The sequence below is a fragment of the Pipistrellus kuhlii genome, unplaced genomic scaffold (assembly GCF_014108245.1).
Source record: "Pipistrellus kuhlii isolate mPipKuh1 unplaced genomic scaffold, mPipKuh1.p scaffold_m20_p_9, whole genome shotgun sequence".
NCBI classification, from domain to species: Eukaryota; Metazoa; Chordata; class Mammalia; order Chiroptera; family Vespertilionidae; genus Pipistrellus; species Pipistrellus kuhlii.
This window is the reverse complement of record NW_023425595.1, coordinates 57,370,652-57,386,753: the sequence shown is the minus strand read 5'-3', so window position 1 is coordinate 57,386,753 and position 16,102 is coordinate 57,370,652. Positions and strand designations below refer to the sequence as shown.

The window sequence follows — 16,102 nt, the reverse complement described above, 5'->3', positions numbered from 1 at the left end:
GCTGCGTCCTGCATGCCACCTACCGGTTATCCAGCCTGCACTCTGGACCTGTGTCCTTGACCAGAATCAAATCTGGGAATCTTCAGTCTGCAGACCAAATCCGATAGGACAGAACTTATTTATCTTTTTTCTAACATTTTTTAAATTACTTAAAAAAAAAAAATCTTTATTGATGAGAGTATTAGTGATGTCACATTCCCCCTGCTTCTGTAACCCTCCCATTACCCAGTTCCTGATTAATTTGTGAGATTAATTAGCAAATATCTAGAGTGCTGTTGAGGTAATGAAGCATAGGCCAGAAGAATTTCCCTGAGGAGCATAAGTATAGACTTTACAGGACAAGGGTTATGGATACAGGAACTGATAAGAGAATTCAGACAGAGATACACTTCTTATTACCTAATTATAGAAGGTAATTTCTATAATCTACATAGATATGTACTGTTATCACCATATATATGATTTATTATATATTATTGGACAGAGGGGCAATCCTGGCTGATGTAGGAAAAGTGAAAACACACCTGCCACTAGGGGAGGCCCCAGGTTCGAAAAGGCCAGCCTGTGAAGGGCGGGGCCTGGAGTCATTTGAGCAGCTAAAGTAAAAGATGTTATATATATATATATATATATATATATATATATATATACTCACACACACATACATATTAACAAGAGTGTACTTTTTATCATCATTCTTTCTAGGTTACCTGGATATGATTTGCCTTTGAGTTCACTAGAACTTTAAAGTAAGCTGGAGTTACACTGTGTATTGTTGCTCGTCTGATTCTTGATGTTATTATAAGTGATTTTTAAAAGAACAGTGCCCAAAGGTGAAAGGATTAAGCAAAAAAAGAAAAAAAAAGAATGGAAATTAAATAAAACAATATTAACAGAGAGAAAGATACATAAAAGAAATATGAGTTAAATAAACCTATTATAAAGGGAAATAATATCATTGGGAAATTTAATTTTTTTTGTTTCTAGGATTTAAAATGAGTTTTTCTTTTTTCTTTTTTGTTTTTTCTTAATCCTCACAAGAAGAGATTTTCCCCATTGATATTTAGAGAAAGTGAAAGTGAGGGGTGGGATGGAGGGAAAGAGAGAGAGAGAGGGAGAGCGGGGGAACAGGGAAAAAGAGAGAGAGAGAGAGAGAGAGAGAGAGAGAGAGAGAGAGAGAGGGAGAGAGGGAGAGAGAGAGGGAGAGAGGGAGAGAGGGAGAGAGAGAGAGAAACATCATTGGGAAAGATATCCATCCATTGGTTTCCTTCTGCATGTACCCCAACTTGGGCCATGATTGAATATGCAACCCATGTATGTGCCCTTGACCTAGAATCAGATTGGTGTCCTTTGGTGTGTGGATCCACACTCTAACCATTGAGTGACACTGGCCAGAGCTGGGGAATAAACTAATTCTACAGAGTGGCATTAACTTTTACTTTACATGAACAACTAAATAATCACCAATATAAAATAAAATTAACCTTGAAATTCAGAAAAAAAGACAAAGGTATACAATTTGCTTTACTAGAAAATTCATTTCTGATAAAAACAAAATGTAGACTGTCACTACGGTAAAACAAAGAAACTGTAGTAAATTTGTATGAATAAAGGCCATGTTAGAACCAAGTGATTCACAGCTAAGATGCCCTTCTACAGTAAGAGGATCATTATGGGATAGTTTTGCAGGTTTTAACCTAGCCCCGCAGCAGTTCCAAGGAAACAATAATGATGAAAGGGGCCATGGTGAGTGTCTGATTGCTGGTTAGTCCCTATCCTGGAAATCGGGCCTAAACCGGCAATAGGACTTCCCTATCACAAACCAACACTGTTGCCTCCTAACAGCCCACCTGCCTGCCTGCATGATTGTCCCTAACTGCCACCCTGCCAACCAGGTTGCCCCTAACTGCCCCCCTGCTGGCCTGTTCAGCCTTCACTGTCTAACACTCTGCCTCTCTGGTTGCCCCTTACTTTGCACCTAACTCGTCTGATTGCCCCCAACTGTCCCATGGCAGCCTGGTCGCCCCATGCAGCCTGTTGTTCAGTCATTTGGTCATCCCTCACCAACCCCCATGCCAGCCTTGTTGCCTCACACAGTCTTCTGTTTGATTGTTACTGTTACTGTAATGGTGTCCCAGACAATTTGCATATTCCTATATTATTGGTATAGATCCTATGTGTTTGGGCCTTTTTCCCCCTGTTTCTGATAGTAAAGTGCATATTCCTAATAAAAAAACTGTGGATAATAAAAGCTGAAAGGCTTTTAAAGCAAAAGAGACCACCACACAACAGGAGACCCTGTAACAGGGCAGATGAGAGGCACTCATCTCTTTGAGAACTAGCCAATGCTCTCGAATGTCATTACTGGAACACTTTTACTCTTCTAAGCAATTCCTTGAGTCAGATGAGGACCCATCGAAAGCAGACATTCTATAGCTTTCACAAACGTGCTGAAGAATTGAAAGGCGTAATCCATAAATTGGAGGTATTGCATACAAATGTGAATATTATTCTTCTATGGAAAGCTTACTATGATCATATATTGGTTAATAATGTGGATTTTGTGATAAAAGAAATAGGATAATTTCAAAAGAAACATCAAAAGTGCTTTATTCAAAGTAATGTCCATTGGTAGCTGCACATTTCCCCATCTTTCAGTTAATTTGTGGGTACCATCCCAATAGAACTTTTCTTGTTTAAGGCAAACCATTCAGAGACCCAATTTTCCACTTCTTCATGTGTTTTGAAGGGCTGTGCAGAAAGTGTGTGTGCCATCAATGGGAACAAGTGGTAATGTGAAGAAGCATGGTCTGGTGAATACAGCAAGTGAGTTAATACTTCCTAGGCAAGATCTTTTATGGCATGTTAGACTGGTTTTGAAGTGTGTGACGGAGCATCAACATGAAGCAAAATTACTTTGCTGTGTCTTCTGTTCCATTTTCGTAGTTTCACAGTCAAAACATGTGTCAAATTTCTGGTTTTAGAAGCTCATAATTCACCACACTTTCCTGATCCCACCAAAGGAAGAGCACTGCCTTCTTTCCAAAGCAAGTTGGCCTTGTAGTTGATGTTGATGGTTGACCTAGATGAACTCATGATTTTGTGCATTTGGAATTCTCAAAATAAAACCACTTTTCATCACCCACCAGTCACAATTCGATGGAAAAATGACTTTCTTTCGTGCAGTTGTAGCATCATTTTACTGATAACTTTTTCAGGTTTCCATTTTTCTTTCTTTCATTGCAACACTGATGGGATTTTCATGTTAAAGGGAACTAGAAATGTTGAATGAAAACTGAGAGGACAAAACTTATTTCCCTTTGGCTTAGTCTGTGGAGTAACTATCTTTGCTTTGCTTTCTTTCTTTTTTTTTTTTCTTTTAATATATTATTGATTTTTTACAGAGAGGAAGGGAGAGGGATAGAGATTCAGAAACATCGACAGGAGAGAAACATTGATCAGATGCGTCCTGCACACCTCTCTAATGGGGATGTGCCCACAACCAAGGTACATGCCCTTGACAGGAATCGAACCTGGGACCATTCAGTCCACAGGCCTACGCTGTATCCACCAAGCAAAACCACCTAGGGCTGGATCAACTGTCTTTGACTTGCCTTTGAAATCCAAGGAACTATGTAGAAAAACATGAATGAAGCAGACTAGAATCCAGCCCAGCCTGGTGGATTTCACTTCACGATTCCTTTCCCTTCCTAAATTCTCTCTGTATTCTGCTCCTTGGGACCTAGAAACCCCATTTATGCTAACTGCAGTAGTTTTCTGTTACTTTCTAGTGAAGAGTTAGAAAAATGGACACTTTTGGAATCATGTACAGCATTTTCCCTTTGATTAAAACAAATGAAATGAATTACTGCCATGTTAATATATAGAATGGGCTCTCAAGCATTAACATTTTAGGCCCTCCCCTCCTTCGAATCCAAGAACTTATTCTTCAGTGCAATGTTATTTGAACCATTAATTTTTTTTAACATTTATTCCTTGAATAATGTGCTATTTTGGGCTTCATTAAAAAAACTTTGAAGAATTTTTTGAATACTCGCTGACTAAAAATTATATCACATAAATATAGCCTTTCTTTATATAAAATATGAGAATATAAGGCAAGATATACACATATAAAATAGAATGTTTCACCTTCATGGTGAGTGAACAACTCTAGTCCTCATTTGATTGCAATAATTGGGTTATTTCATAGATTATTTCATGTAAGTAAAACCTTCAGACTAATTGAAGCATATAACTAAGTGGCCATTTTAAAAAGCTTGTACTTTGAAAGAATATTGTCTTAAATTTATTATGTACCACTTCTCTTTCTTTGAAAAATAATTTATTCTTATAATAAAGGCAATATATTAACTGAGGAACAACTGTAAAATAAAAATAAATATTACGAAAAAAGTTAAAATTATATAGATCAATGGAATAGAATAGAGAACCCAGATATCAACCCAAATCATTATGCTAAATTAATACTTGACAAAGGAGGCACAAATATATAATGGAATCAAGACAATCTCTTCAATAAATGGTGTTGGGAAAATTGGACAGATACATGCAAAAGAATGAAACTAGATCACCAACTTACACCATACACAAAAAGAAACTCAAAATGGATACAGGACTTAAACATAAGACGGGAAACCATAAAAATACTAGAGGCATCCAAAGGAAGCAAAATCTCAGAAATATGCCAAAAGAACTTCTTCACTGATACTGCCCCTAGGGCAATGGAAGCTAAAGAGAAAATAAACAAATGGGATTACATCAAAATAAACAGCTTCTGTAAAGCAAAAGAAACCATCAACAAAACAACAAGAAAGTCCACTGTATGGGAGAACATTTGCAAATGTTATCACTGATAAATGTTTAATCTCCAACATCTACAGACAGCTTATACAACTAAATAAAAGGAAAAGGAATGATCCAATTAAAAAATGGGCAATGGATGGACCTAAATAGAATATTTTCAAAAGAAGAGAGAAGGAAGGCCAAGTGGCATGTGAAAACATGCTCAAAGTCACCAATTACCTGAGAGATGCAAATAAAAAAAAACAATGTGGTACCATCTCACACGTGTCATAATGGCCAACATCAACAAATCAACAAACGACAGGTGTTAGCGAGGTTGCGGAGAAAAAGGAACCCTCGTGCACTGCTGGTGGGAATGCAGAATGGTGCAACCACTGTGGAGAACAGTGTGGAGTTTCCTCAAAAAACTGAAAATGGAACTCCCATTTGACCCAGTAATACCACTCCTAGGATTATATCCCAAGAAACTAGAAACATCAATCAGAAAGGATATATGCACCCCTATGTTCATAGCAGCACAATCTACAATATCTAGGATTTGGAAACAGCCTAGGTGCCCCTCAGCAGATGATTGGATCAAAAAACCATGGTATATCTACACAATGCAATACTATGCTGCCATAAAAAAGAAGTAATTCTCATCATTTGCAGCAACCTAAGATGGAATTGCAGAACATCATGGTGAGTGAAATAAGCCAGTCAATGAAAGAGAAATACCACATGACCTCACTCTTTTATGGATAATAAGGAATATTATAAACTGATGAACCAAAAGATAGATACAGAAACAGTAAAGCAACAAGCAGACTGTAAAATAACAGTGGGGTGGGGAAGGTGATATGGGGGAGATAAGAGATCAACAGAAGGACTTGTATATATGCTTATATGTACAACCAATGGACACAAAACTCTGGGGAGAGTGGGTATGTATGGGAAGGAAGAGGTCAATGGTAAAATATGTACACAGATAATAATTAAATAAATAAATTAAATAATAAAATAAAAATAAAAGTTAAAATCACCTATAATTTTTATTCCAATAACAAAAACCTTTAATGCAGTTAAGGACATGGTTTTTATATATAACACTAGAGGTTCGATGCATAAAAATTCATGCACTGTAGTGGGGGTCCCTCAGCCAGTTCTCCGCCCTCTCACAGTCCATAGCTCTCAAGGTTCTGGGTTTTTTCTTTCTTTAAAAATATATTTTTTAATTTCAAAGAGGAAAAGAGAAGAAGAGAGTCATAGAAACCACAATGATGATAGAGAATTATTGATGGCTGCCTCCTGCATGCCCCCTACAGGGGGTTCTGCTTGCAACCCAGGCATATGCCCTTTGACCAGAATGGAACCAGGACCCTTCAATCCACAAGCTGATGCTCTCTCCTCTGAGACAAATCAGCTAGGGCAAGGTTCTGGGTTTTCAAAAAAATCATTTATACTTTCCAAAACCAAGGACATTTTATGTAGCCGTCTGGTGTCAGAGAGAGTGTGAGGTGTACATGTTGATATTGGAGGTGTATATGCTGTTGAGTATCACTATGTGCCTGGCATTCTGCTAAACAGTTTACATGAATTATCTCACTGAATTACCATAAAATTCTTCTGAGGTTTGTGGTAAACCTCAAATTCAGATACATACTATCTAATTCAAAAAAATATGTCTCTTTACCACTTATCTGTTATCTACTCATATATATGTATATACACATATACACATATACACGTATACATATATACATATATACATACACATAACAGTGGCCTGGTGCACAAAATTTGTGCATGGGGCGGATGTCCCTCAACCCAGCTTACACTCTCTCTAATATGGGATCCTTCAGGGACAGTCGGACATCCATATCCCAATCTGGGACTGCTGGCTCCTATCTGTTCACCTGCCTGCCTGCCTGATTGCCCCTAACCACTCTACCTGCTGGCCTGTTCTCCATCAATTGCCCACCCTGCTAGTTTTCTTGCCCCCAACTGCCCTCCCTGGCTGGCCTGATTGCCCCAAATTGTCCCCCAGCAGCCTTCTCACCCCTAAATTTCTCCTTCAGCCGACCTGATCACTTCCCAACTTTCCCCATTGTCTGCCTGCTCACCCCCAATAGTCCCCCTAACCCCGCTGCTGGCCTGTTCTCCCCCAACTGCACACCGAATTGGACTATGCCCATTCATGGAATCATGAACTGTGCTTCTAGTATTCATATATATACATACTTAGTGTATATACACATATATCACAAGAATATATTGGATTTCCCATTTATTTTTCTTTATTAATGTTAAGATAAGTTAATAAATACTTATTTTATTGTATTCATTATTTAGTAGCAAAATTTTTACAAAAGTAAAAAAAATAAATATTTTGTCGGGTCTGAGTTTGACAAGTCACACACATAAATATATAAATGTATAAATAGCGGTTGGGTGACAATAAATTAAAAAATGGAGCATGCATAAATAAAATCCATGATGAGGGCACAGGTGGCTGCCAGGTCTCAAGGTCAGGAACACAGGTGTCCTGCAGCGACACATTTCAGGTCCTGGTTGAGGAGGCGGAAGAGGTTGGATGTGACAAAGGCTTCAAGGCAGTCCTGGGATTCCTTCTGCTCTGCCTCCCACAGGCGATGCAGCCACTGGTTGAGGTGGCCCAGGGCCCTGGGGCCTGCTGGGGCCTGAGCTGGGACACAGGCCTGAAGCTGGGAGTGGATGTACTGCAGTGTGTGGAGGGGTTGGTCCAGGATGTCTCCCAGGGTCGAGTTCGTCACTGTCCCCAGGACCTTCAGTGTCAGGGCCAGTTCAGCCTCCAAGGCCACAGGGCGCTCCCACTCCTGCAGCTGCCTCAGGTCCCGGGGCCTGAGGAGTGAGCGGGAGCTGCAGTGCCAGTTCTTGAGCTGGAGGGACTCTTCCAGGGCGTCCTTGGCCCTCTTGAAGGCCTTCATCTCTTGTGGGGACAGAGACTTGAACTGGTCCATGTGGCAGCCCCTGGCACCCAGGTGGGTCCTGGGGGGCGGAGGGGCAGGAACTGCTCCTGTCCTGCTCAGCACCGCGGCCATCAGCATCAGCACCAGCGTGCACCACACAGCCCAGTCAGGCTTCATCCTGGTCTCTGGCCTCTGCTCTCTGGTCTCTGTCAGCAGATGGGCGTCCACGTGTCCACGCAGAGACTGCCACCTGGGAGTCACCAGCCTTGTTTGGTGTCTCTGGTCTCAGTCTCCTCTTCTGTGTCTCAGGCTGCTGTTCTGTCTGTATGTCTGAACTTGCAGCTCTGCTGACATGGGCTCCATGGTGCAGCTTTTAGCTTGGACAGAGGGGCAATCCCAGCTGATGTAGGAAAAGTGAAAACACACCTGCCACTAGGGGAGGCCCCAGGCTGGGAAAGGCCAGCCTGTGCAGGGCGGGGCCTGGAGCCAGTTGAGCAGCTAAAGCGAAAGAGAAACTGATACAGACTCTGATTCACCTGCAGAAGGTGAGGTCATGCCAGGATTCGCAGACAAGGGCAGCCCCAGCCCCATAGAGGGAGGTCACAGAGCCTTGCTGGGTAGGGGACATAGAGACCTGCCTTTGTGTGGGATACCCCAGGGCAGGGAGAGGAGGAGAAAGGCACCTCTAGGGAGGTTGCCACAAAGAACCTGGAACCTCCAAGAGGGAGGCTGTCAGGGGAGGGGAGAAGAGGAAGGCAGAAGGCTGCTGGGGGTGGGAGAGAGTCAGAAAGGCAGAGCAGCCTGTAATGAAGAGAGGAGACCAGCTCTTCCTCTCTTCCCCACTCAGCAGGAAGAAAAAAGAAGGGGAGGCGGGCAACTTGACAAACATCTTTAATTGTCCAGATGCAGCAATAGGAGTCTCTGCTGGGAATTGAGGTGTAAGCCCAGGACTTCCAGGGATCATGCCCAGAGGGTGACAAATGCCTTCATTCATTCATGAAGTATAACTCACCTCTCCAGGCCTACCTACTAGGCATTAGGCACTGCTCAACATGCCAGGACTAGCATTGAAAACAAATCCCATTAAACAAAACTTGTTAGATACTTTTAGTTAAAGAATTTGATTTCAGAGAGGAAGGGAGAGGGAGGGAGACATCAATGGTGAGAGAGAATCATTGATTGGCTGCGTCCTGCATGCCACCTACCGGTTATCCAGCCTGCACTCTGGACCTGTGTCCTTGACCAGAATCAAATCTGGGAATCTTCAGTCTGCAGACCAAATCCGATAGGACAGAACTTTTTAATCTTTTTTCTAACATTTTTTAAATTACTTAAAAAAAAAAAATCTTTATTGTTGAGAGTATTAGTGATGTCACATTCCCCCTGCTTCTGTAACCCTCCCATTACCCAGTTCCTGATTAATTTGTGAGATTAATTAGCAAATATCTAGAGTGCTGTTGAGGTAATGAAGCATAGGCCAGAAGAATTTCCCTGAGGAGCATAAGTATAGACTTTACAGGTCAAGGGTTATGGATACAGGAACTGATAAGAGAATTCAGACAGAGATACACTTCTTATTACCTAATTATAGAAGGTAATTTCTATAATCTACATAGATATGTACTGTTATCACCATATATATGATTTATTATATATTATTGGACAGAGGGGCAATCCTGGCTGATGTAGGAAAAGTGAAAACACACCTGCCACTAGGGGAGGCCCCAGGTTCAAAAAGGCCAGCCTGTGAAGGGCGGGGCCTGGAGTCATTTGAGCAGCTAAAGTAAAAGATGTTATATATATATATATATATATATATATATATATATATATATACACACACACACACACACACATATTAACAAGAGTGTACTTTTTATCATCATTCTTTCTAGGTTACCTGGATATGATTTGCCTTTGAGTTCACTAGAACTTTAAAGTAAGCTGGAGTTACACTGTGTATTGTTGCTCGTCTGATTTTTGATGTTATTATAAGTGATTTTTAAAAGAACAGTGCCCAAAAGTGAAAGGATTAAGCAAAAAAAGAAAAAAAAAGAATGGAAATTAAATAAAACAATATTAACAGAGAGAAAGATACATAAAAGAAATATGAGTTAAATAAACCTATTATAAAGGGAAATAATATCATTGGGAAATTTAATTTTTTTTGTTTCTAGGATTTAAAATGAGTTTTTCTTTTTTCTTTTTTGTTTTTTCTTAATCCTCACAAGAAGAGATTTTCCCCATTGATATTTAGAGAAAGTGAAAGTGAGGGGTGGGATGGAGGGAAAGAGAGAGAGAGAGGGAGAGAGGGGGGAGAGAGAGAGAGAGAGAGAGAGAGAGAGAGAGAGAGAGGGAGGGAGAGAGAGAGAGAGAGAGGGAGAGAGAGAGAGAGAGAGAGAAACATCATTGGGAAAGATATCCATCCATTGGTTTCCTTCTGCACGTACCCCAACTTGGGCCATAATTGAATATGCAACCCATGTATGTGCCCTTGACCTAGAATCAGATTGGTGTCCTTTGGTGTGTGGATCCACACTCTAACCATTGAGTGACACTGGCCAGAGCTGGGGAATAAACTAATTCTACAGAGTGGCATTAACTTTTACTTTACATGAACAACTAAATAATCACCAATATAAAATAAAATTAACCTTGAAATTCAGAAAAAAAGACAAAGGTATACAATTTGCTTTACTAGAAAATTCATTTCTGATAAAAACAAAGTGTAGACTGTCACTACGGTAAAACAAAGAAACTGTAGTAAATTTGTATGAATAAAGGCCATGTTAGAACCAAGTGATTCGCAGCTAAGATGCCCTTCTACAGTAAGAGGATCATTATGGGATAGTTTTGCAGGTTTTAACCTAGCCCCGCAGCAGTTCCAAGGAAACAATAATGATGAAAGGGGCCATGGTGAGTGTCTGATTGCTGGTTAGTCCCTATCCTGGAAATCGGGCCTAAACCGGCAATAGGACATCCCTATCACACACCAACACTGTTGCCTCCTAACAGCCCACCTGCCTGCCTGCATGATTGTCCCTAACTGCCACCCTGCCAACCAGGTTGCCCCTAACTGCCCCCCTGCTGGCCTGTTCAGCCTTCACTGTCTAACACTCTGCCTCTCTGGTTGCCCCTTACTTTGCACCTAACTCGTCTGATTGCCCCCAACTGTCCCATGGCAGCCTGGTCGCCCCATGCAGCCTGTTGTTCAGTCATTTGGTCATCCCTCACCAACCCCCCTGCCAGCCTTGTTGCCTCACACAGTCTTCTGTTTGATTGTTACTGTTACTGTAATGGTGTCCCAGACAATTTGCATATTCCTATATTATTGGTATAGATCCTATGTGTTTGGGCCTTTTCCCCCCTGTTTCTGATAGTAAAGTGCATATTCCCAATAATGAAATTGTGGATAATAAAAGCTGAAAGGCTTTTAAAGCAAAAGAGACCACCACACAACAGGAGACCCTGTAACAGGGCAGATGAGAGGCACTCATCTCTTTGAGAACTAGCCAATGCTCTCGAATGTCATTACTGGAACACTTTTACTCTTCTAAGCAATTCCTTGAGTCAGATGAGGACCCATCGAAAGCAGACATTCTATAGCTTTCACAAACGTGCTGAAGAATTGAAAGGCGTAATCCATAAATTGGTGGTATTGCATAAAAATGTGAATATTATTCTTCTATGGAAAGCTTACTATGATCATATATTTGTTAATAATGTGGATTTTGTGATAAAAGAAATAGGATAATTTCAAAAGAAACATCAAAAGTGCTTTATTCAAAGTAATGTCCATTGGTAGCTGCACATTTCCCCATCTTTCGGTTAATTTGTGGGTACCATCCCAATAGAACTTTTCTTGTTTAAGGCAAACCATTCAGAGACCCAATTTTCCACTTCTTCATGTGTTTTGAAGGGCTGTGCAGAAAGTGTGTGTGCCATCAATGGGAACAAGTGGTAATGTGAAGAAGCATGGTCTGATGAATACAGCAAGTGAGTTAATACTTCCTAGGCAAGATCTTTTATGGCATGTTAGACTGGTTTTGAAGTGTGTGACGGAGCATCAACATGAAGCAAAATTACTTTGCTGTGTCTTCTGTTCTATTTTCGTAGTTTCACAGTCAAAACATGTGTCAAATTTCTGGTTTTAGAAGCTCATAATTCACCACACTTTCCTGATCCCACCAAAGGAAGAGCACTGCCTTCTTTCCAAAGCAAGTTGGCGTTGTAGTTGATGTTGATGGTTGACCTAGATGAACTCATGATTTTGTGCATTTGGAATTCTCAAAATAAAACCACTTTTCATCACCCACCAGTCACAATTCAATGGAAAAATGACTTTCTTTCATGCAGTTGTAGCATCATTTTACTGATAACTTTTTCAGGTTTCCATTTTTCTTTCTTTCATTGCAACACTGATGGGATTTTCATGTAAAAGGGAACTAGAAATTTTGAATGAAAACTGAGAGGACAAAACTTATTTCCCTTTGGCTTAGTCTGTGGAGTAACTATCTTTTCTTTGCTTTCTTTCTTTTTTTTTTTCTTTTAATATATTATTGATTTTTTACAGAGAGGAAGGGAGAGGGATAGAGATTCAGAAACATCGACAGGAGAGAAACATTGATCAGATGCGTCCTGCACACCTCCCTAATGGGGATGTGCCCATAACCAAGGTACATGCCCTTGACCGAAATCGAACCTGGGACCATTCAGTCCACAGGCCTACGCTGTATCCACCAAGCAAAACCACCTAGGGCTGGATCAACTGTCTTTGACTTGCCTTTGAAATCCAAGGAACTATGTAGAAAAACATGAATGAAGCAGACTAGAATCCAACCCAGCCTGGTGGATTTCACTTCCCGATTCCTTTCCCTTCCTAAATTCTCTCTGTATTCTGCTCCTTGGGACCTAGAAACCCCATTTATGCTAACTGCAGTAGTTTTCTGTTACTTTCTAGTGAAGAGTTAGAAAAACGGAGACTTTTGGAATCATGTACAGCATTTTCCCTTTGATTAAAACAAATGAAATGAATTACTGCCATGTTAATATATAGAATGGGCTCTCAAGCATTAACATTTTAGGCCCTCCCCTCCTTCGAATCCAAGAACTTATTCTTCAGTGCAATGTTATTTGAACCATTAATTTTTTTAATATTTATTTCTTGAATAATGTGCTATTTTGGGCTTCATTAAAAAAACTTTGAAGAATTTTTTGAATACTCGCTGACTAAAAATTATATCACATAAATATAGCCTTTCTTTATATAAAATATGAGAATATAAGGCAAGATATACACATATAAAATAGAATGTTTCACCTTCATGGTGAGTGAACAACTCTAGTCCTCATTTGATTGCAATAATTGGGTTATTTCATAGATTATTTCATGTAAGTAAAACCTTCAGACTAATTGAAGCATATAACTAAGTGGCCATTTTAAAAAGCTTGTACTTTGAAAGAATATTGTCTTAAATTTATTATGTACCACTTCTCTTTCTTTGAAAAATTATTTATTCTCATAATAAAGGCAATATATTCACTGAAGAACAACTGTAAAATAAAAATAAATATTACGAAAAAAGTTAAAAATATATAGATCAATGGAATAGAATAGAGAACCCAGATATCAACCCAAATCATTATGCTAAATTAATACTTGACAGAGGAGGCACAAATATATAATGGAATCAAGACAATCTCTTCAATAAACGGTGTTGGGAAAATTGGACAGATACATGCAAAAGAATGAAACTAGATCACCAACTTACACCATACACAAAAAGAAACTCAAAATGGATACAGGACTTAAACATAAGACGGGAAACCATAAAAATACTAGAGGCATCCAAAGGAAGCAAAATCTCAGAAATATGCCAAAAGAACTTCTTCACTGATACTGCCCCTAGGGCAATGGAAGCTAAAGAGAAAATAAACAAATGGGAATACATCAAAATAAACAGCTTCTGTAAAGCAAAAGAAACCATCAACAAAACAACAAGAAAGTCCACTGTATGGGAGAACATATTTGCAAATGTTATCACTGATAAATGTTTAATATCCAACATCTACAGACAGTTTATACAACCAAATAAAAGGAAAAGGAATGATCCAATTAAAAAATGGGCAATGGATGGACCTAAATAGAATATTTTCAAAAGAAGAGAGAAGGAAGGCAAAGTGGCATATGAAAACATGCTTAAAGTCACCAATTACCTGAGAGATGCAAATCAAATAAAAACAATGCGGTACCATCTCACACCTGTTATAATGGCCAACATCAACAAATCAACAAACGACAAGTGTTGGCGAGGTTGTGGAGAAAAAGGAACCCTCGTGCACTGCTGGTGGGAATGCAGACTGGTGCAACCACTGTGGAGAACAGTGTGGAGTTTCCTCAAAAAACTGAAAATGGAACTCCCATTTGATCCAGTAATCCCACTCCTAGGAATACATCCCAAGAAACTAGAAACACCAATCAGAAAGGATATATGCACCCCTATGTTCATAGCAGCACAATCTACAATATCTAGGATTTGGAAACAGCCTAGGTGCCCCTCAGCAGATGATTGGATCAAAAAACCATGGTATATCTACACAATGGAATACTATGCTTCCATAAAAAAAGAAGTAATTCTCATCATTTGTAGCAACCTAAGATGGAATTGCAGAACATCATGGTGAGTGAAATAAGCCAGTCAATGAAAGAGAAATACCACATGACCTCACTCATTTATGGATAATAAGGAACATTATAAACTGATGAACCAAAAGATAGATACAGAGACAGTAAAGCAACAAGCAGACTGTCAAATAACAGTGGGGTGGGGAAGGTGATATGGGGGAGATAAGAGATCAACAGAAGGACTTGTATATATGCTTATATGTACAACCAATGGACACAAAACTCTGGGGAGAGTGGGTATGTATGGGAAGGAAGAGGTCAATGGTAAAATATGTACACAGATAATAATTAAATAAATAAATTAAATAATAAAATAAAAATAAAAGTTAAAATCACCTATAATTTTTATTCCAATAACAAAAACCTTTAATGCAGTTAAGGACATGGTTTTTATGTATAACACTAGAGGTTCGATGCATAAAAATTCATGCACTGTAGTGGGGGTCCCTCAGCCAGTTCTCCGCCCTCTCACAGTCCATAGCTCTCAAGGTTCTGGTTTTTTTCTTTCTTTTTTCTTTTTTTAAAATATATTTTTTAAGTTCAAAGAGGAAAAGAGAAGAAGAGAGTCATAGAGACCACAATGATGAGAGAGAATCATTGATGGCAGCCTCCTGCATGCCCCCTACAAGGGGTTCTGCTTGCAACCCAGGCATATGCCCTTTGACCAGAATGGAACCAGGACCCTTCAATCCACAAGCTGATGCTCTCTCCTCTGAGACAAATCAGCTAGGGCAAGGTTTGTGGTTTTCAAAAAAATCATTTATACTTTTCAAAACCAAGGACATTTTATGTAGCCGTCTGGTGTCAGAGAGAGTGTGAGTTGTACATGTGATATTGGAGGTGTATATGCTGTTGAGTATCACTATGTGCCTGGCATTCTGCTAAACAGTTTACATGAATTATCTCACTGAATTACCATAAAATTCTTCTGAGGTTTGTGGTAAACCTCAAATTCAGATACATACTATCTGGATTATAAAAATATCTCTCTTTACCACTTATCTGTTATCTACTCATATATATGTATATACACATATACACATATACACATATACACATATACATACACATAACAGTGGCCTGGTGCACAAAATTTGTGCATGGGGCGGATTTCCCTCAACCCAGCTTACACTCTCTCTAATATGGGATCCTTCAGTGACAGTCGGACATCCATATCCCAATCTGGGACTGCTGGCTCCTATCTGTTTCACCTGCCTGCCTGCCTGATTGCCCCTAACCACTCTACCTGCTGGCCTGCTCTCCATCAATTGCCCACCCTGATAGCTTTTCTTGCCCCCAACTGCCCTCCCTTGCTGGCCTGATTGCCCCAAATTGTCCCCCAGCAGCCTTCTCACCCCTAAATTTCTCCTTCAGCCGACCTGATCACTTCCCAACTTTCCCCATTGTCTGCCTGCTCACCCCCAATAGTCCCCCTAAAACCCCGCTGCTGGCCTGTTCTCCCCCAACTGCACACCGAATTGGACTATGCCCATTCATGGAATCATGAACTGTGCTTCAAGTATTCATATATATACATACTTAATGTATATACACATATATCATAAGAATATATTGGATTTCCATTTAGTTTTCTTTATTAATGTTGAGATAAGTAATAAATACTTATTTTATTGTATTCATTATTTAGTAGCAAAATTTTTAC

General features: G+C 39.7%; 2 protein-coding genes across 4 annotated transcripts in view; both read right to left on the bottom strand.

Moving 5' to 3' along the window:
* The window catches only part of GRIA4 (glutamate ionotropic receptor AMPA type subunit 4), a 388,414-nt gene that overhangs the window by 205,570 nt on the left and 166,742 nt on the right, over positions 1-16,102 (bottom strand). The window lies entirely within an intron of this gene.
* LOC118713022 (interferon lambda-3-like) lies at positions 7,335-8,343 on the bottom strand. Its single transcript, XM_036427373.2, has one exon. The coding sequence runs from the start codon at positions 7,929-7,931 to the stop codon at positions 7,335-7,337; it is 597 nt and encodes a 198-aa protein (XP_036283266.1). The 5' UTR covers positions 7,932-8,343.

What these genes read in the sequence shown, in the direction of transcription:
- LOC118713022 (XM_036427373.2), bottom strand. Translation starts at nt 7,931, where the DNA reads ATGAAGCCTGACTGGGCTGTGTGGTGCACGCTGGTGCTGATGCTGATG.